At 28.8% G+C, this 22,525-nt stretch overlaps 2 protein-coding genes across 3 annotated transcripts in view; both read left to right on the top strand.

Moving 5' to 3' along the window:
* LOC113371008 (uncharacterized protein DDB_G0271670-like) overlaps positions 1 to 5,930 on the top strand; it is a 56,016-nt gene extending 50,086 nt beyond the window's left edge. Inside the window, exons 6-8 of the mRNA XM_026611665.1 lie at positions 2,150 to 2,610; positions 5,279 to 5,534; positions 5,887 to 5,930. Of these exons, the coding sequence (XP_026467450.1) occupies positions 2,150 to 2,610; positions 5,279 to 5,534; positions 5,887 to 5,930 (761 nt within the window). The remainder of the gene's footprint in view (positions 1 to 2,149; positions 2,611 to 5,278; positions 5,535 to 5,886) is intronic.
* A 2,081-nt stretch (positions 5,931 to 8,011) lies between these two features.
* LOC113370413 (supervillin-like) overlaps positions 8,012 to 22,525 on the top strand; it is an 85,941-nt gene continuing 71,427 nt past the window's right edge. The window contains exons 1-4 of one of the 2 annotated variants that reach the window (XM_026611081.1): positions 8,012 to 8,159; positions 8,219 to 8,631; positions 8,811 to 9,052; positions 16,514 to 16,641. In XM_026611081.1, coding sequence (XP_026466866.1) covers positions 8,027 to 8,159; positions 8,219 to 8,631; positions 8,811 to 9,052; positions 16,514 to 16,641 — 916 coding nt within the window. In that variant the 5' untranslated portion in view covers positions 8,012 to 8,026. Of the gene's footprint in view, positions 8,160 to 8,218; positions 8,632 to 8,810; positions 9,053 to 15,188; positions 15,238 to 16,513; positions 16,642 to 22,525 lie in introns of those variants that run through there. The other variant, XM_026611089.1, reaches the window with a different exon arrangement.

Here is a 22,525-nt window from a genome sequence, read left to right as displayed (position 1 = left end):
TCGAAATTTTTATAAAATAACGATCTTGGGATTTATTTTATCTTTCAGTCTAGTCTCCATTTGTTCGTCAGTAAAGTCCTTTCAAATATTTTTACCCTTTGAATAACAGCACAGTCCTTTTTTATTTATTTTTTACATTTTGCTCGTTAGTAAGGTCCCTCCGAATAAGTTCTTCATTTTGCTTGTCAGTAGAGTCCTTTCTAGTCCTTTATACATTTTGTTCGTCAGTAGAGTCCCTTTTGATTTTATTTTTTATTTTATGCGTTCGAAGAGTCTCTGTCAATTTCTTTTATATTTTCTTCGGCAGTAGAGTTTCTTTTCACTTGTTTAAGTCATTGTACTTTTTATTTCATTTTGGTCGTCAGTAGAGTTTCTTTTAGTCGTTGTACTCTTTTATTAGTTTGTTTGTCAGTAGAGTCCCTTCTCTACTTGTTTTAGTTTTCTTACTCATTCATTAGTTTGTTCTCATGTCAGTAGAATATCTTCTCAATTGTTTCAGTTTTTGTACTCTTGTTTTAGTTTGATCGTCAGTAGAGTCTCATTTGATCTTTTTTACATTTTGTTCGTTTGTAGAGTCTTTTCCGACTTTTTTGTCAGTAGAGTCGCTTTTATTTATCTGTGACTGAAATACAGGATTTGATAGAAAATTGAAATATACCATGTTAGCCATATGGGTCTGACACTATAAACTACTATGTGGGCCAAGTCAAACACACACGATTTGGTAGAAGGAGAAAAAAGTTTTGATATATAGTCAGTCAGTCATATATGAGCCGCTCAGTGCACACATCGACTAACTCCACTTTTTGAAAAAACTGAGATATTAGTGGGAAAGAACTTGGTATAATCATAACTTTTTATGATTATAATAATTTTCCAAAAGAATAAAAATTGCCACTGTGAAACGAAATTTTTTTTGACCACTGAATCCATAAGTCATTTATTTCTGAAGACATTTTGATTAACTCCATTCTGTAGTGTATATGTTGGATTTCGGGTTTCAAATTCATGAATTACGAATAAGAACACAGAACTGTAGGGTGTTGTGGGTCTCGAAAAAAATTTATCTAGTTTTATAAAAGACATCAAAGACGTTACAAACTTTGAAAAAATAACATACTAAAATTCGTGTACCCGGCAAAACAAGAATATTAAAACTGCCTGAAGTTTATTGAAACTTGTTCAAAATACGGAAATAAGAGCTAACTTAATTAAAAATAAATTTCTGGTCGGTGAAAATAGTTATTAATTTATTGACTCAAGATTTTGTCATTATTGAGTCACGTGCGAAAAAAAATCGAGACATAATTTTACCAGATAGTTGATACAATATAATAAAAACATTTAAGAAAAAAAGCGCCATTGTAGCTAAGCCGAATCCTTCACTAAGATTTTTTATATATTTTTTATTTATTTAGAACAATAAATCAATAACAGAAAAGTAACCATCACAGGGTGTCCAGAAAATTTGCCTAAAATGCGCTGAATTTAGAATAGAAAGGTCCAAACCCAACGGTATACAATTTAAGTGTGACTACAATGTAGATCCGAATTAAAAAAAAAAGTTTAAAGTTTAAAAAGAGTTGAAAACTTGATTAACTCTACAAGTCATATCAAAACTTTAACTTTAATGATAATTATTATCTCACTATTAATAGTTATAAATCTTATATACCGTTACATGTTGTAAGCCATATATGTATTTATACGTTCTAAAATATATTTTTCAATTTATATTATAACAGGAATTTTTAAAAGCAATATACATTACTTTATCGCTTTTCTCCACTTTCTGACTTTCGGAGTTAGTCGATGTGTGCACTGAACGGCACATATACTAGGCACTGCTTGTTGGGAAAAAAGTTTTAATATAATAAAATAATTAGTGAAGGGCCATGTCAGTCATATATGAGTGACATGAAAAACAGTGGCAAATTTTGATAAAAAAAATTCTTTGGTGCACGAGTTTTCTTAATACATTTTTAATTAAATTATCTAATAAAGTAACCAAAAAGTCAGAAAAAAATCTGATACCATGGTGATCAACATGTTAATAATAACTATTATATAATAATAAAAAAATCATCAAAAACTTTCAAAATGCTTCTAAAAAACTGTATTTAAAACAAATTTTTATAATTTTTTACAGACTTCGACGACCGCAACAGAAGCCGCTCGAGACGTCTTCTCGCCCCTACCAACAACACCACCAGCTCTTCTACCACTACAACCACCAGCTCCTCCACCAACCGCCGTTCACCACAAAGAAGCGCCAGTCTCTGCAAACCAAACCACCATCGACCTACAATAACCCAACGACCACCACCAGAAAACCAATCACCGACTCCAAAATCCACCACCAGTCATGATCACCAGGAGAACCACCGAGTAGACGTCCTCACGCAGAGGACGAAGGATGCCCTTCTGAAAGTCGAAAAATTGAAGATCAGGAGAGTGGTTTCTTCTAAGGTTACAAGTGGTGAAAAAAAGACTACGGTTGAGAGGAAAAGTCAGGTTGCTGCCATGTGCGAGGTTGAGGAACAGAAACCTATTTCTATTCTGAAGAGGAAGAGTGGTACTTGTACGTTGCCTGTTACTTTCTCACCAGAAGTAAGTGGAATAGAATAATAAAAGTGAACTAATGGTGTATGGCATCGTGCCTTAAGGCAAATTTCTGAAACTTCCCGTACCGTAATGAAATATTCGAGAAATTTCAAACGTTAATAACAAATACTGTAAGGTTAATGATTTTTGCCATCTTGTTATATCTGAGCAAATCAAATGTAAATCATAAATCAATTTATCTCCAGAACATCAACGCTCGTCATTTCATTTCAAATTCAATTTTAAAAAAAAAATAGTTGAATTTACACAAAATTCAAAAAGTGCTCCCGTATAGTCACAGTCTAAACGAATTTGCAAATAATTCTGTGCGACATTTTCACTTATATTGTGCTTAGCTTGGCGACATTTTCACATTTTTCAATAGTTTTCACAAAATTGGAAAAGTGCTCCCGTACAGTCACAGTCTAAACGCACTCGGGTAAACATCTGTACCAGAGTGGCGCTTAGACTGTGCTTAGCCTGGGTAATTTTTTCAATTTTTAATCCAAAATTACAAAAATATTTTATGGAAAATAAAAAAAGATGTAATAATTTTTTATCCTCAAAAGCAATTGTTTTGTCGATACTAGTGGGGTGCATGGCATCGTGCCTTAAGGCAAATTGCTGGTACTTCCCGTATCAAAAATTATTATTTTTTTTAAAACCATTAACATTTTTGAATAAATTTTACTTCGAAAAAATTAGATTTTTGAGAAACTATAAATTTTACAAAAAAATTCTTTTTTATTGAAAAAAAAATTTGACAAAAAATGTTTTCTTTATTTTGACATATTTTGGAAATTCTGAATTTTTTTCAAAGCAATCGTACTGCTTTAAACGCATTGAGACGAAATATCGAAGCGCGTAAGCGCAGCGCCGCCGTCTAACGGATAAACATTGGTACGAAACCCATAGGAATGTAAACAAAATTTATACTCATTATTAAAATCTCTATAATTTATCTGATAATTTGATGTGCATATGTCTAATGATCATTTTTGACCGCCAGATGGCATTTTTTACTTTTTTTTACTAGATCTCCGAAACCGCTAGACATGCCTTTATGAAAATTTGATCAATTCTTCATCTTGTCAACAAGTAAAATGTTTTTTAAATAATTAAAATCGGACGCTCCGTTCTCTTAAAAACAGAGTTACCGTTTTAGGCACTTTTTGTCCCGTATCTCCGAAACGGCTTGACCTGCCTTTGCCAAAAACTAATCAGCACGTCTTCTTATCAATACGAATCGAATGTTTCTTGAATTATTCAAATCGGTTGATCCGTGTTCCCAAAATTGTCGATGAAAATTTGTATCCGCACACACACACACGCACACACACACAAATAGATCCATTTTTTCTAAGGTATGCCAAAATGTTCAGAAACCGTTGAAACGTAAAGATATATAAAAAAAAATATTTTCGATTTTTTTGCGATTACTATAACTTGCCCTACGGAAAGTTAACAAGCAGAAAGTTTTTTAGATCCTTCAAAGCGGACGCTTAGTTCTCTCAAAAACTGCCATTTTTTTAACATTTAGCTCTGTATCTTCGAAATGGCGGGACCTGTCTTTGCCAAAAACTAATCACCTCTTCTCCCAATCATTACAAATCGATTGTTTTTTTAGATCATTCAAATCCGATACTCCGTTCTCTCAAAAACTCGATTTCTATTTTCTGCATTCTTTGCTCCGTATCTCTGTAACGGCTGGACCTGCCTTTGCCAAAAACTAATCAGGACATTTCCCTATCAATAGGGATCGAATGTTGAATGAACCATTCAAATCGGTTGATCCGTGCGCCCGAAAACGTGAACGAAAAAATGCGGGCATACAAAACACACACACACACACACATCCATTTGGTTTCTGAGGTATGCCAGTAAAATGTTCAGAAACCTTCAAAACGTCGAGAAATGCAAAAATGTTCATTTGCGATTTTCAGCCCATTACTATAACTACCCTACGGCCACTTACAACTAGTTAGTAGATAAATTAAGTTTTCGAGTGTTATTAAATTTCTATGAACTTTTTGCGTGTACAACTTTGCCTCCGCCGTTTTTACAAAGCGAGTTCCTTACAAAAGTGGCGGCAGCAAAGTTGTGCCGAATTAATTGGATACTGACAAGCAACTTTTAAATATTTTCTAGTGTGCCAAGACTTCTTTGTACTATGGCTAATATTTCAAGACTAAAATCAGCCAAATCGGTTCAGCCGTTCTCGAGTTTTGTTAAATTTTATATGAATTTTTTGGGTGTACAACTTTGCCTCCGCCGTTTTTACAAAGCGAGTTCTTTACTATAGTGGCGGCAACAAAGTTGTACCGAATTAATTGGATACTGATTTATACATTTAGGGTATAAAGATTAATACAGGTGACAAAGGGACTCTACTGACGAGCAAAATAAAGTACAGAGTACAAAGTAAATTTTAATCAAAATTTAGTGAAAAAAATATTCATTGACTGAAAGCAAGATAAAAAATGAGTTGACACATTAAAATTGTTATTACGAAAGTTGAAATTATTATTACGAAATAAGTATTTGTGGTAGGAGGGTGAAAATTTAGAATTGCATGTGTTCAACTAAAATACAATAAATTGGACCATAAACCCTTAAGTAGACTTACACAGTTAGTGGTGTAAATAATATGTTTTCATATATCATTTTCTCTTAGGTGGTTTTAGAGTCGGAGAAATCCCAACATGCAAGTCGACAAGGTATATTGAAAAAACGTTTATCGATGGAAGAAGTCACAAATATTCAACAATCGGAAACCAGAGGACGTCGGAGTTCCTTGGATATCACAGCCAGGTCTTCAGGACATCATCATCATCATCATCATGGCATTTTGAAGAGAAAAACTAGCAGGAGCGAGGATGAAGACTTTAACTATACTGTTGAGGATTATGCTGGAGATTCACCACCTCACGGTAATAATAATTATTTATTTATTATTTTTTTATTTTCTTATAAATTACAATATGTCTAAATAGAAAGACATTGAGTAATTAGTTTGACAAATAACAGATTAAATTTTAAAAGGAAAACCCAGTGGTTCACCTTTTATTAATGTACTAAATTATATCTCAATTAAATTATTGTATAATAAAGAAAAAAAGAAACTCAAATATATACATACAATTATAAACAATGTACATTACACAGACTACATATGCACACACCTATCATAGATAATATGATAGAGCAACCTATTATTGATTAAAGTGTTAGATCTATTAAATGCTTTCTTGTTTGTATTATATTATATGTGGTGTTGTAAAGACTTGCCATCAGTTCGTTTGAATGATGGTCAATTTTGCCCTTAAAGTTAAGGGCACTCTTTTTAATTTCTTCACTTGATTGTGAGTGTATCGGTGTCTTGATGAAAAATATATAACTGCGAGTTTGCATTGGATTTATATAATGCAATATAATTTATATGTTTTGTTAAGTGGATTTATAGTAAATTTCATCTAGTTTCTGCTAAGCTAACTAAAAAAGAATGTCCTGAACAAAAATTTCAAGTTATTTAAAAAAATGACCCGTATCCTTTTATGGAAAACTTCTTAGGATTAGGATCAGCAAAACTTCATATAGAGGCAAGTTTGCATTGGATTTGTTCAAATTTTTTATATAAGACTATATTAAGCTGCCTATGGGAAATTGTTGTAAATTTTATCTAGTTTTTGCTTAGCTAAGTTAAAAAGAGAGTATTGGACCAAGTTTTCGAGTTATACAAAAAACTGCCAAAAAATGTCCCGAATTTTGGCCTGATATGGTAAACTTAGAGCAAAATATAAACGCGAGTTTTCATAGGATTAATTGAAAATTTTTATATAAGACTGTATGAAACTGAATTTTTTATATCGGAGTATATAAGATTGTTTTAATGGATTCGTAGTAAATTTTATCTAGTGTATGCTAAGCTAAATAAAAAAGAGTACCCGATACAAAATTTCTAAGTTTTTTGGAAAAATGTAGAAAATTGTACCGAATTTGTACCTCGTATGGAAAACTTGTTAGGACTAGGAAAATTTATTTGGACAATATATAAAGGCGAGTTCACATTCGATTTGTTCAAAATCTTTATATTAGGTTGTCAAATATCTCCCTTCCGCTTTTTTGCTCTTGGTTTATAATACAAAAAGGCGGAAGGGAGATATTTGACAACCTTATATAAGACTGTATTAAACTGTTCATATGGTGATGTTATAAATTTTATCTAGTTTCTGCTAGGCTTACTAAAAAAAGTACCCGGTACAAAATTTTTGAGTTATTCAGTAAAATGTATAAAAATGTCCCGAAATTTGCATGGAAAACTTAGGCAGAATATAAGAGCGAGTTCGCATTGGATTTGTTCAATTTTTTTATATAAGACTGCATTAAACTGTGTATAGGGAATTGTTATAAATTTTATTTGTTTTCTGCTAAGTTAACTAAAAAAGAGTTCCCGATGAAATTTTTTTTTGTCATTCCGAAAAATTTCAAAAAATGTCCCGAATTCTTGTATGAAAACTAAGGACAATATATAAATGCAAGTTTGCATTGGATTTATATAAAACTTTTATATATAACTATATTAATCTGTTTATAGAGAAATGTAGTGTATCTTATCTAGTTTCTGCTAAACTTACCGAAAAATAGTGTATTGGACCAACTTTTCGAGTTATTAAAAAAAATTGTTAAAAAACATCCCGAATTCTGGCCTGATATGGTAAGCTTATAAAATATTAGGGCAGTATATAAGAGCGAATTCGCATTGGATTTATTAAAAAAAATATGTATAGGGATATATAGTAAATCTTATCTAGTTGCTGCTAAACTAAATTTAAAAGAGTATATTGGAACAAGTTTTCCAGTTATTTAGAAAAATGTAAAAAAAATGTCCCGAAACCATATATTGGAAATATACAAAAAACATTAGGGCTAGTCAAATTAATCAAAAAAATTGTATCAAAGTATATAAGACAGTATATATAGAATTTTAATAAATTTTATCTAGTTTCTGCTAAACTAACTAAAAAAAGAGTGTCCTGGACAAAAATTTTGAGTTATTTAGAAAAATGTAAAAAAACTCTCCGAAATTATAATATATAATAAAGCGAGAGCAAACGGTATAAATAAAAGCATTTTATATTAACCATATTATTTAAAAAAAAAACATAATGTTATTAGTTACAATGGGTACAAATACAATACAACAACAGTTACAAAATATCTAAATGTCTATTTTATAATTAATAAAGTTGGTGCATACGCTATTTAAAATCATTTTCAATTTAAAAAACAATTAAGCAATAATCTAGTACATATTTTTTATTCCGAACAATTTTAATACAAACTTTAACATTTTATTTTTATTTTTTTAATTTTTCCAGGTATTCTCAAAGGTGGTGTTTCTACAGAAGATTGTTGCGGAGTGATGCGTCCAATTTTAAAAAGACGAAGCCACTCCGAAGACCACAGGGACAAATCCAGGGATTCTTCGCCTGAACCCCATCATGGAATTTTGAAAAAAGCCAGTGACCATTCAGGAGGCTTGTCCTACTCCGAAGGTAAAGAAAAAAATAAACCACCAACCACTTTTGAATTTTATATACCTCTTTTCTCTCAGGTTGTCTCCAGTACCAGCTCAACCAATCCTTCGACCCGGTCAAACCAATTTTGAAAAAAAAGAGTCTAAGCGAAGAAAGTGCAGCAGCCTCATCTTTAGATCTGGAAGCCCCACGTCCGATATTAAAAAAGAAGTCGTCCACCGAAAGTGACGAGGCTGATGAGTACAACAAACCGAGGAAGCCTATTTTGAAGTCCAGGAACTCATCAAGGAGGGATTCTCCAAAAAGGGGATTTGTTGAAGGTGCTGCTCTGCCTCAGGATCTTGCTGCAGCTTTAAATGAAGTTGTCCAGAGACGAAGTACTGGAGGAAGTGGTTCGACAAATTTGCAGAGAACAAAATCTGCTGCTGCTGCTGATTCTGAATTGGCGAGCATTTTGATGAAGAGACGGAGCATGACGGATGATCAAGGGGTAAAAGATAGAATAATAAATCTCCTACATATTTATCACTCCTTTTACATTTTTTCCTTAACCACTCATTTCTATCAATCAAGTTCTAAGGAGACTTTAATTAAAAGAACCAAAGTCATTTACCATCTCAAGTTATTCGACTCAGACCCTAATATATCTATTACTACTTTTACTTTCAGCCTCTAATTGCTGTCGACAACCACAACCATCAAAACTTAGACAACGAGACATCTACATCCAGGAATAATTCATCGTCTCCCACACCAGTTACTGAGAGTATTGCTGAAAGAATCTCCAGGTTAGTCGGAGGAGCTTCCAGTGGTTTGGAAAATGGGTCAGGTGGTGCTGTTCCTAGAAGAAGGGCTGCCGATAGGTTCAGGACACAACCTGTTACCTTTAACGAGATGGTTGCATTAAATGAGTAAGTAGAAATAAATTTATTTATTTATCTGTGTATGGTTAGGTTAGGTTAGTTTTGGTGTTGAGTTATACGAAGAGGGTTTTCTAAGATGATATTTGAGTGATATTTAGATAGAGTTGTAGATTAGTTTGTAATGTGTATATGTATATATGTATATATATATATATATATATATATACGTGTATATATATATATTTATTTATTTATTTATTTATCTATGTATGGTTAGGTTAGGTTAGTTTTGGAGTTGAGGTAATCGAAGAGGTTTTTTCAAGGCGATACTTAAATATTATATGGTCAAAGACTTGTAGAGTATGTATATATATATATATATATATATATATATATATATATATGTATATATGTATATATATGTATATATGTATATATATATATATATATATATATATTTATTTATCTATGTATGGTTAGGTTAGGTTAGTTTTGGTGTTGAGATACGAAGAGATTTTTTCAAGGCGATACTTAAATAATATATAGACAAAGACTTGTTGACTTATTTTTAATATTTCAAACGTTCCAACTAATTATTCTTATGTCATCATCAGTGCATCTGCAAATTTACAAATTGATATAAGCTAAAAAATTATGAGAAAATTGGTAAAATGTTATTTATATATAGAAAAAAGTTATCAAAAATACAAAAGTGTAATAGAATAACTAGTATATTTAGATTGTGCTCGATTACACCTTTGAAATGATACCCCACATGTAAAAAGTTGCTCTAGAATTGGCTTTAGGCAAGTTGCTCTTTCAGTACAGAATAATGTTAAATTTTTGATTGTTTTTTAAATGATTTTTTTTACAAAACTATCTAAATAAAAGTTAAATTTATACAAAATAAACACAATAAAATAAATAAAAAATATATAATAATAAATAAATAAATAATATATACAATATAATATAAATAGTATTAGTTTTTGTTAATTGAATATTTTTAAAGTTTGAGTTTTATTTTTTCTATGTATTTTCTATATATTTTTAATTTTAATATAGTTTTCACTATTTTTGTATACTTTTTTAAAATCTATATCAATTTTTTTTTTAGTTCCACTGATGATGTCATTTAGTTTTATGTCGAAACTTTCTGAAAAATTTAAGATTAGTTTATAAATGTATGTAAAAATTGAATCCAAGTGCATTTATTTTTTACATTTTTGGGACATTTTTTGGCATTTTTCTGAATAACTTGAAAACTTTGTCGAAGACATTCTTTTTTTGTTAACTTAGCAGAAACTAGATACATTTTACAACATATCTCCATGAATAGTTTAATATAGTCTTATATATAAATTTTGAATAAATCTCATGTAAACTTGTCCTTATATATTTTTCTAATAATAAGTTAACTAAGTTACCACGACATATTTTACATTTTTCTGAATAACTCGAAAACTTTGTTCAGGACACTCTTTTTTGTTAGCTTAGCAGAAACCATATAAAATTTACTACATTTCCCTATAAACAGTTTATAATAGATTTATAAGAAAATTATGAAAAAACTGCGATGGAAACTCGCCCTTATAATTTATCCTGATTATAACTTTGTTATGCAAAGATTCAAGACGTTTTTTCAATTTTTTGTGAATAACTCAAAAACTTTGTTTAGAAAACTGTTTTTATGTTAGCTTAGCAGAAACTAGATAAATTTTGTAACATATCCTTGTAATCAGTTTTATATAGTCTTATATAAAAAATTTAATAAATGACATGTGAACTTGCCCTTAGTATTGTTCTAAGTTTTCCTTAAAAGATTACGGGACATTTTTTTACATTTTATTAAATAACTCAAAAACTTTGTCGAAGACACTATTTTTTAGTTAGCTTACCAAGAACTAGATGAAATATACAACATATTCCTAAAAACTGTTTAATATAGCGTTATACAAAAATTTTTAATTAATTTCATATGAACTCTAAATTATGCAAAGTTTGCTATAAAATGATTTGGGACATTTTTTTACATTTTTTTAATAAATCGAAAATTTTCTTTCAGACACTTTTTTATGTTAGCTTAGCAGAAACTAGATAAAATTTACTATTTTCTTTTATAAACTATTTAACATAGTTTTTAATGAAAATATTGTCTAATATTGCAATGCCCTACTTGCTGTAGGAACAACGTGCGAGTAAAAATAGTGTATGTAGTTCTTTATTTATAATATCTCTTGTAACTTTTAAACTTTTCTTCAAAAATAAACAAAATATTTGGCAAATTTGTACAAAATTAAATCGTTTATAATATTGTCTAACTCCTTTATGCCCTACATCAACTCGATATACTTAAAAACCACATCCAATTACCATTACCGTTGCATTTATCTCCGGTGTAACATTTCACCTCGAAAACGCATTAGTTCCGTATCAGCGATTTTAGAAATTGCACATTCAAGAAAAGAACTCGAGATAAAATAATAATAATCATAATCATAAAAATAAGAATAATGCAGTGTGAGAAAAACCACTGTTATATTTTACTGAATAAAAAATGAAACTGTGTTAAATTGATTTTATCTTAGGATGACACATATTTAATGAAGTGAATCATCATATTACAAAAAGGATGAAAATGCAGATAACATAAAAAAGATATATGCAAGTATAGAAGATTGTTGATATGGAATTGAAGTAAATTTTATCTAGTTTCTACTAAGCTAACTATAAAAGAGTGCCCAATACAAAGTTTTTGAGTTATTTAGCAAAATGTACAAAAGTGTCCCGAATGCATTTATTTTGCATTGCATAATCTAGTTTCTGCTAAGCTAATTTAAAAAGAGTGTCCTGAACAAAATATTTGAGTTATTAAAATAATATTAGAAAAATGAAATGAAAAACTTAGGACAACATATAAGCGCGAGATTATGGGTATTTAATTAAAATAATTTTATTAATCTAAAAGTTTATTAATGAGTAAAAAACAAACTTAATCACATACAAAACTACTTATTTTTGTTATTTTTTCAAGAAAAAAAACAATCACGTCAAAAGAAGATTTAATTTGATTCCTTTCCCTAATTTATCTGGGGCAATAAAATGTTCTCAGGTGAAGGTTAAAGAGCACACCAATATATATATATATATATATATATATATATATATATATATATATATATATATATATCGATTAGTTTTCGATATCTAGAACACGTCTGTCATTATTATTATTAGAACGAATGACAATTCCATTATCAAACTAACTATAGTCTTTTTAACACTATATACATATATATATATATAGGTAAGAGTGTAGTTTGTATTTTTTTTAAATTAAAATATTTCCTGCATAATTTTGAAGTAGTATATATATATATATATATATATATATATATATATATATATACTACTTCAAAATTATGCAGGAAATATTTTAATTTGAAAAAAATACAAACTACACTCTTACCTAAAATATAATTGTTACTTTGGTTGCAATGTTTCAGGCTCATTAAATTTTAATGAGGCAATAACTAATTGCAAAGAAACGGCTCTACGGATTACTACTGCGTTAAATAAATATAATTTCTGAGGTTCAGAACATTAAAATCACTATGTATATATACATACATATTATATATTAGTTTTGTGTTTGCTTAAAGAAAATAAAATAGTCGGGATCATGGGCATTCGTTGCATGAAACTGATTTCAAAATATCAACTTTATATTATACATTTAATGTTATTATTAAAATAACCAATATACAGTGAATTGCTGATTTGGAAATAATTATTTCTTAAATTTAAACGTTTTGTCCATTTAAATTTATAAAATTTATTTGTTTAGGCGGAAACATATGAACTTGTGCTCTTTTCTGGTAATTATAAAGAAACTGTTCGACGGATTGTTTTGCAAACCCAATCAAGACTCCTTATATTTGTATGACTAAGTAATTTCAAATTATTTATTTAATCACTTTTAACTTATTTTTAACTTTTAACATATTTAATAACTTATTTATTGATTCAATTGATTATTTTATTAATTATAATTGAATATTTGTATAACCAGAACAATTACACTAGATGGAGATACTATTTATTCTGTTAGGACTGTTACTGATTTGACTAAACTTTTATTTATTATATCCCTTGTAACTTTTAAACAGTTCGTCCAAAATAAATTAAATATTTGGCAAATTTGCATAAAATTACATTATGTATAATATTGTCTAATAATATGATGACCTACAGCTACTCGGTGTACTTTAAATTCACACTTAAAAATAGTATTTTAGTCCAAGAGCGTTAAAAGTACTTTTATTTATATTATCTCTTGCAACTTTGAAACGGTTCGCCTAAAATAAATGAAATGTTGGTCAAATTTGTACATAATTAAATCTTCTATAATATTATGTAATCAAGACTCCTTGTTATCGAGTTTGATGTAACATCTTTAAAATTTTTGAAATCGATTCAGCTGTTTTTGCAAAAACTTTCACGAAAGGTCGCATACATCTATTTTTAAGATAATAGCTCAAACGATTCAGAATGACTTGAAATGGCTTACGATGTGACTGTTTTTTAACTTCCCGTAGGGCAAGTTATAGTAATCGCAAAAAAATCGAAAATGAAAATTTTTATATATCTTTACGTTTCAGAGGTTTCTGAACATTTTGGCATACCTTAGAAAAAATGGATGTATGTGTGTGTGTGTGTGTGTGTGTGTGTATGTGTGTGTGTATGTATGTATGTATGTATGTGTGTGTATGTATGTGCGGATACAAATTTTCGTCGACGATTTCGGGAACACGGATCAACCGATTTGAATAATTCAAAAAACATTCGATCCGTATTGATAAGGAGACGTGCTGATTAGTTTTTGGCAAAGGCAGGTCAAGCCGTTCCGAAGATACGGGGCAAAAAGTTCCGAAAACGGTAACTCAGTTTTTAAGAGAACGGAGCGTCCGATTTTAATAATTCAAAAAACATTTTATTTGTATTGACAAGATGAAGAATCGATACAACTTTCATGAAGGTAGGTCCAGCGGTTTCGGAGATATAGAGGAAAAAGTAAAAAAATGAGCCATTTGGCGGTCAAAAATGATCATTAGACATATGCACATCAAATTATCAGACATTTTATAGAGATTTTAACAATAAGTATACATTTTGTTAACATTCCTATCGGTTCCGTACCAATGCTTATGCGTTAGACAGCGACGCGGCGCTTACGCGCTTTATATTTTGTCCCTATGTAGTTAAAGCAGTACGATTGCTTTGAAAAAAAAGTTCAGATCTTCCACAATATGTCAAAATAAAGAAAAAAAAATTTTTTTTCAAAAAAAACAAATTTTTTTAAAAAAAAAATTTTTAAAAAAAAAATTTTTTTTTTCAAAATAAAACTAATTTTTTGTCCAATTTATAGTTTCTCAAAAATCTTATTTTTTCAAAGTAATTTTTTTTCAAAAATGTTAATCGTTTTAAAAAAAAAATAATAATTTTTGGTACGGGAAGTTCCAGCAATTTGCCTTAAGGCACGATGCCCTAATTGCCTTAAGACAGAATTCCACTTACAGCTAGTTTTATTTCTGGTTCATTTTACCGTTCCGTGTAACGTCGCCCTAATGTCTGACAAAATGAGCGAGTTCTATTTTGGGGATTTCCCCACTTGACCGAGTTCTCGATCGAATCGAATGGGCTCGGAAATTGCCTTGGTTAGTAGGTTTGTGGAAATTCTGGAAAAAATATGCAGGATTTTACATCTTGAAATATTACTAAGAGTTTGTTCTTCAGAAGCTTTTGTTTAGGAAAATTGTGAAAAGATTTTGTGATCCGAACCCCTAATTTTTATAACAGAACTTTGTATTTTGTTCGGGAACATTGTGGAAAGTTTTTATTGTGCAAGTAGAATCTATTTTATGACTTAGAATTAGTTAGATTTTTTTGGATTTTTTTGCAATTTAGAGTTAATCAAACTTATTATTATTATTTTTTTATATGTGGCTTTGGATTATGTACAAATAAAACAGTAGAGAGTGTTTCAAAATTTTACTTGTGTAGGTTTTGTTATTGAAAATAGTGAAAAGTTTTCATGGCACTTGGATGTTAAAATTTAAGATCATTTAGTGGCTTTTTAAGATTTTGGTTTTTATTTAAAACAAAATGTTTTTAGACTAGGCTAGGAGTTTAAAATTTTATACCAAGACCTACATCTTTCGATTTTGGATAAGGTAAATAATAAAAACAGAGTTACTAATAATAGTTAGATTATGTTGATTGATAAGAAGATACTTTGGATTCTGAGGCTCAAAATGGTAATTAAATTTTTAAGGTCAAAAGATGGATTTTCTGGATTTTGTTAATTAAACTTTACTGAGATTTTGGATTTCTGGTAAAAGAAATAGTAAAAAGTTTCAGAATAGATGCCTAGGATTTTGTTAAGGTTACAATCTCATTCAACTTATTATTCATATTATAATTTGTTAAACTTTGGATTTTGTTTACTAAACTTTTTAAACAAATTGTTTATAAGTTCTTTAATTTTTAAATATAAATAGTGAAAAATTTCATGAATTTAATAATGTATTTGAATAATGGATTCTGTTAAAATTTCTTTTTAATTTCCCGTAGGGCAAGTTATAGTAATCGCAAAAAATCGAAAATGAAAAATTTTATATATCTTTACGTTTCAGGAGTTTCTGAACATTTTGGCATACCTTAGAAAAAATGGATGTATGTGTGTGTGTGTGTATGTATGTGCGGATACAAATTTTCGTCGACGATTTCGGGAACACGGATCCACCGATTTGAATAATTCAAAAAACATTCGATTCGTATTGATAAGGAGACGTGATAAGGAGACGTGCTGATTTTTGGCGAAGGCAGGTCTAGCCGTTCCAAATTTATATTATTATAATATTTTCTCTGAAATCTAATTTTTTCGAAGTAATTTTTTTTTCAAAAATGTTAATTGTTTTTAAAAAAATAATAATTTTTGGTACAGGAAGTTCCAGCAATTTGCCTTAAGGCACGATGCCTTAATGCCTTAAGACAGAATTCCACTTACAGCTAGTTTTTATCGATTCTGTATGATGCAAAATTGTGAGACTTTGGATTTTATGATTAAAATTAAGTTTATATCGTTTGGATTTTAATTAAATAAATTTTAGGTTTTGTGGATGTGAAATTTTATCATAATCTTTTGAGTTTTTTACATCTTTGAATTTTGTTAATAAAAGTTTCAGATTAAAATATAAAAAAGACTTTGGATTTCAAAAGAGTAATCAGATATATAGTATTTTGTAGGTAAAAACGATGAAAGACTTATTTTCTAGTATCGAATTTTCGAAATTTAAATATTATTAAAATTCGATCTTTGGAGTGGGACTTCAGATTTTGTTCCTGATTGGTTTTTTAAGAGCTAATACCTAAAATTTAAAATATATTTGAACCGAGGCTTTACATGTCTATTAATAAATTGTTCATTAATGTTGTTTTATTTTTTAGGCTGAATGCTTATAAAGAAGTCCAAGGAAAGGTGAAAAATTGGTCGGATATGGATGCTGGAAAATCCCAGGAAAATGTCAACAAAACTGACCCAGAATCTGATGATAATGACGAGTCGACGAGTCAATGTGAGTAACAAATTATATTTAAATCAAATCTTAAAAAAAAAACAAATTTTTAATGAAAGTAATTGGGACAATTTGAAAGCAAAGGCATTGGATTTGTTTTGATGGTAATATTATGGATATTGTCTTAGTTTTGCCAAATTTGGTGCCAATAACTTGAAAAAAAAATTTATGTTATTTGCGAGCATAAATTGATTCATACATATTGAATTTATTAATTTATAAATATTTTACCAAATTTTTAGTCAAAATATTCAAAAATTTATCTAAAATTATGTTCCTGTCTAAGTATATGATGTCATATAATTATTTAAACGACAATAAATCAATATCATACTTTTTATAAAACTTACTCAATTATATAAGTTTATATTATAAGTTTACTCAATTTTGTACAAAAAAACCTAAAAATCCCACGCGAAAAGCAAGCTTTACATTCTAAAGACGCCACCACACTTCTTCAGCCCCATACAAAGTCTCACACAAATTGTTGAGCGTCCAATACAAAACGTAAAGTGTGGAAGGGCTTTAGCTTAAAGTCTGCGTCACATTGTGCAACTTAAATTTAAAAATTAAAATATTTATAGAACTTTACATATTTGTATCAAATATGTATATATAAAAATTTATACATGTATTTATAATTATTTATACATGTATATATAATTTTATATCAATTACATTTTTGACAGTTTGTCCAAAATACAACAGAAAACAAAATTTCGCTTCCCAAACATCATTTATTATTAAATTAACTTAAATTCTTTATTAACTAATAATGTGTTAGTTTTGTAAATTTTTAGGATTATATTTATTTATTTATTTATATTTATTTTTTACAAATGTCTTAGTGTGTTGTGTATTATTATTTTTTAAATTATGTTGTCCGGATTTGATGACACTAGTTATGATGTTACCATGTCCGATGATTCAGGTAAAACGATATTGTGTATTTTTTTGGTATATTTATTGTAGTTTTTAAACGGTTGGTTTAAAGTAAGGGATGTATTTGAAATTTGGAAATTTTTACGTAATGAAATTGTGTACAAAGTTTTCTTATATCATAAAGCCTTACAGCAACTCTGTATACTTTAAAATTGTAATTGAAAATATATAATTTTCGTGAGATTTTATAGAGTTGACAAATTGTTTGGGGTGTGTTTGATCTGTTGTAACTTTTGAAGCGTTCGTCCGATGTTGATGTTGTATTCGGCAAATTTGTGCAAAATTTAAGTATGTATAAAATTTTCTAACACTACAAAACCCTACAGCAACTCGGTATACTTTAAAATTACAATTAATGTGAGAGCGAAAAAGCAATCGGTGATTGCAGGTTGTATTTAGGTATTGATGATTGCATTTAGGTTTGTAGTTTTTTTGTAATAATTATATGTAAAAGTGATATTAGTGAGAGTTTTAGATAATTTTATCTAGTTTCCAAATTTGAAAACGGATTTTGAAACAAAATTTGCAAACAAGAGTTACATTAAAAATAGTATATCAAAAATTGTCTTTAGGTTTAGGCTTGTATTTCTCTTTGTGCAAAAATGGTTCGATTGTGACTGGATTGTGCGTGACATTTTTCACATTTTTTCAAATAACACAAAAAGTTTGTTCCAGGCACTCTTTTTGATTTGGTTTAGGATAAACTATATGAAATTTACTAAATTTTTGCAAAAATAGTTTTTTATGCTCTTGAACAAAATTTTGAATAAAACACGGTTGAAAGCGCAATTATATAATAACTCAATTTTCAATATATAAAGAGTTAGACTAGATTTTTTTTTTTACATTTTTTGAATAACTTGAAAAGTTTATTTCGGGTACTCTTTTTGAGTAAGTTTTGGAGAACCTAGATAAAATTTACTAAATTTTTGCAAAAATAGTTTTTTATGATCTTTAACAAAATTTTGAGCTTAACGCATTTGAAATCGCAATTATATATAGTGGCTAAATTGTTCAATATATGAAGAGAACGTTTCAATACATTTTTGTAAATTACATAAAAAGTTTTTTCCGGGCACTCTCTTTGATTTAGTTTAGAAGAAACTAGATAAAATTTACTAAAAATCCTCATAATTAGTTTTATAAACTCCAATACAAAATTTTGATTAAAATTGTAAAGAACACAAGAACATCTACATATCTTTCTGTATGTATATTATTTTTGTACCCTTATTCGATAATCAAAATTTATACCAATTTTTATTATTTATTATTAAAATTTACTTACATTTATAGTGACTAAAATTTTTGATATATGAAGAGGAGTTGCTAAGTTTTTTTTCCAAATTCATTTTTTATTTTTCCTTTCTGTTTCTGTTTGAAAATAAACAGAACATGTGCAAGATTTAGATTTAATATAAACAAGTGTGCGATTTTATTTATAGAATTCGCAAATGATAAAGTTTTTTGGCATTGGACGACGTCCAAATTTATTGTTTCCGCGAAAATATACATATTTATAGAATTATATGAGTATTTTATACAATATACATAGTATACAATATCTACTATAAAATAATTAACTCAAATTTGTAAATAATTTACTAAATTACGACAAAGAAACAATTGATGTGTCAATTTTGTAATTTTGTATTTTTACTGTCAGTTTTTTTTAAATAATTTTTTTTAGCGATTGCGAGAAGTTTTATAAGTAGAATTATTTTTGAGGTAAATATTACAACCATTCTTTATTTTTTTGGAGTATAGCGAGTTGCTGTATGGACTTGAATTTCACACAATAAATTTAATTTTGTACTAATTTAATTTAAGGGGATTATAGATTCATTTTTGGAGCGTTCAGACGTTTTGTTGAAGGATTTTAAAGTATACCGAGTTGTTGTCGGTTATCACAATGTTTGTAAATAATATAGATAATTTAATTTTGTACAAATTTTCCATAAACACTATTCATAACAAACAAATAATTTAGGATTTATGTTAGATATACCTTGTCCATGTCTTTTTGCTTAATTTAGATCAATTCTGTGTTTTTTGACGATTTTAAAGTATACCGAGTTGCTGTAGGATGTTATAATGTTAGATAATATTTGAAATAATTTATTTATGTACAAATTTTCCTCAAACACCATTCATAAAAAAGGAATAATTTAGAACTTATGATGGATATACTTTACCGGTGCGTTTTGCTTAATTTCACGCTTCAAAAGTTATGAAGGATATTATAAGTAAACGCTTTAGAAGTGTGTTTACATTTTCATTTTGTATAATGTGAGGTTTGTAGTTCTTTTTGTGTTAGTTTTGTAGAAAATGTATGTGAGGAAAAGTTTTTGTAAAATTTATCTAGTTTCCAACAGATTTCCAAACAAACTTTGCAAAAAGAAGTTACACCCAAAAGAGTAACAAAAGTACACCATTATAAGGGATACAAATGTTAAGGTAGTGTTTGGTATTGACTCGCTTATTCTTGGGCTTATAGTTAATTTTGTGTTAATTTTATATAAAAATGATGTTAGTGAGATGTTTAGATAATTTTATCTAGTTTCTAAATTCGTAAACAGATTTTGAAACAAACTTTGCAAAAAAAAGTTACGTTAAAATTAGTGAAAAAAGTGCAATGTCATAGAATATACATATGGGGAAGGGTTTCAAAATTATCTTGATGTTTGTTTTTGAGCTTGCAGCTGTTTTTGTACTTTTTGTGAAAATGATGTTAGTGAAGGTTTTAAATAATTTCATCTAGTTTCCAAATTTGAAAACAGATTTCAAAAAAAACTTTGCGATAAAAAGTTACATTGAAAAAAGTGAAAAAACTACAAGTACTTAAGTCATCATATCTGTTATAGTGTTGAGAGTTTAGTTTAGTTTCATTTATCTCATTTATTCTCGATCTTACACCAAAAATGTATTTCCTTCTATCTAATGTATCTATAGAATGTGTGTATGTATGAACATGTGTAGATGTATGTATGTAAATAGCCCGTGATGAGGACACGAGGCCCTGGTTGTCGATCAAGGAGCGCGTCCGCCTTTTTACTCTGCGTATGGAATTGCACAGCACTAACAGCACCTCCAGCACCACCAGCAGAAAATCAACGGCTGACAGCCAGGCTACGCCTCCGAAATTGAGGAAAATCAGGGACCAATTTAGGAGGAAGACTTTGACAAGTAAAAAATAAAAAAAGGATAAAAAAAATGTCAAAAACTACCAATCAAAGATTTTTGGAAATCTTATACAAAAATCGCATTTTTGGAGAAATATTTCTGAAAAAAATATTTATAAAAATGTTTAAAACACGCAAGTTTATCAAAAAACGTTTTAACTTATTTATAATTATTTATTTATATAATTTTTGTATAAGTTGCACAATGTGAAACGCGCTTTAAGCTAATGCCCTCCCACACTTGCGTTTTTGTTTATGCCAAATGTAAAGGCTTTTGTATGGGGACGAGCACATGTGATGGCGGCTTTAGGATGTAAAGCTGTTTTCGCGCGTGGGATTTTTAGGTTTTTTGTATAAAATAGTGTAATAACTTTATAATATTATGTTTCAAAACGTCTATTTTAACGACAAATACTAAAATTGATGATTTTTTTAATCCAATTCGAGTTATTAACATTTTTTTAAACAAACCACAAAATTTACTCAAGTGCATTAAGGCAATTTGTTTAGTATTTATTTGATTACTACTATACTATTTATAGTACAGTCTTGTAATTTGGCAATATTATTTTTCAAAATGTCCATTTTAAAAGCAAATACTAATATCGATGACTTTTCAAACAAAATTTTGAATTAAAAATGATTTTATCAAAATTTGTACGTCTGATTGCAAATTGCTTTATAATACATAAATGGTAACTAATTTTTTTAAGAATTCTTAGATCAGTCTTATTAAACGAGCTCCTCAGGACGCACCGTTTGTACAACAGCCTTGTAATTTAAATATGTTGTCTCTCAAAATGTTTACTAAATACTAAAAATACTAAACTATATAGTTTTTAAATGAAAAATATAAAATATTTGCGACTATCTGCGCAAAGTACCTAGAAAGCTTTCATTATCAGTTTTATTAAAGGAGCTCCTCAGGACGCACCGTTTGTACTAAAACTTTGTAATTTTAGTATGTTGGTTCTCAAAATGTTTCCTAAATACTAAAAATTCTAAACTATATAGTTTAGTAACAAAAAGTAAGAAATTTTTGCGACTATCTGCACAAAGTACATAAAAAGCTTTCAGTCTTATTACCCGAGCTCCTAAGGACGCACCGTTTGTACTACAACTTTGTAATTTTTATATATCTGTTACATAATGTTAATAAACCCATCGGTGTGAAAACTTACAAGTACAAATGACGCAAATTAATATTATAAATTACACCACACGGATTTGAGAAAATAAATGAAAGTGTTCTTGTAATGTGCATGTAATGTGTTATTAAATCTATTCATTCATTATTGCGAATGAAATCATTACAATTACAATTACATACATTCACAATCGACGAGTTTGAATTTTAGGTCACAAACGGGTGCCCACGCACAATACGAGAAATGTCGACATTTTTGGAGGTAGAAGTTACTAAATATATATTCTATTGTTAAAGTAACACACTTGTAGTACAAACGGTGCCTCCCGAAAACTTATAATAATGATAATTTGATTTATACATGATCAACATTTTACCTGCCTACCAATAATTTTATTTGTATTTCATTCTTCATTTGTATTTCATTATTCATTTGTATACCAATCATTTTATTTGTATCAATAGTCATGATTTTTATTGATAATTTTTCACCACTGAATGGAATTTTTTTCAACTTCTTCCTCAGCATATCCGAAACCGCAGGTATTGGCCTTTCCAAAAATGCGATCAATTCTTCATTCCGTCAATACAAGTCGAATGTTTTTTGAATCAT

The sequence above is a fragment of the Ctenocephalides felis genome, unplaced genomic scaffold (assembly GCF_003426905.1).
Source record: "Ctenocephalides felis isolate EL2017-DRISC unplaced genomic scaffold, ASM342690v1 CF-g0.4_SCAFFOLD_00845, whole genome shotgun sequence".
Taxonomy (NCBI): domain Eukaryota; kingdom Metazoa; phylum Arthropoda; class Insecta; order Siphonaptera; family Pulicidae; genus Ctenocephalides; species Ctenocephalides felis.
This window is presented reverse-complemented; position numbering and strand designations above follow the sequence as displayed.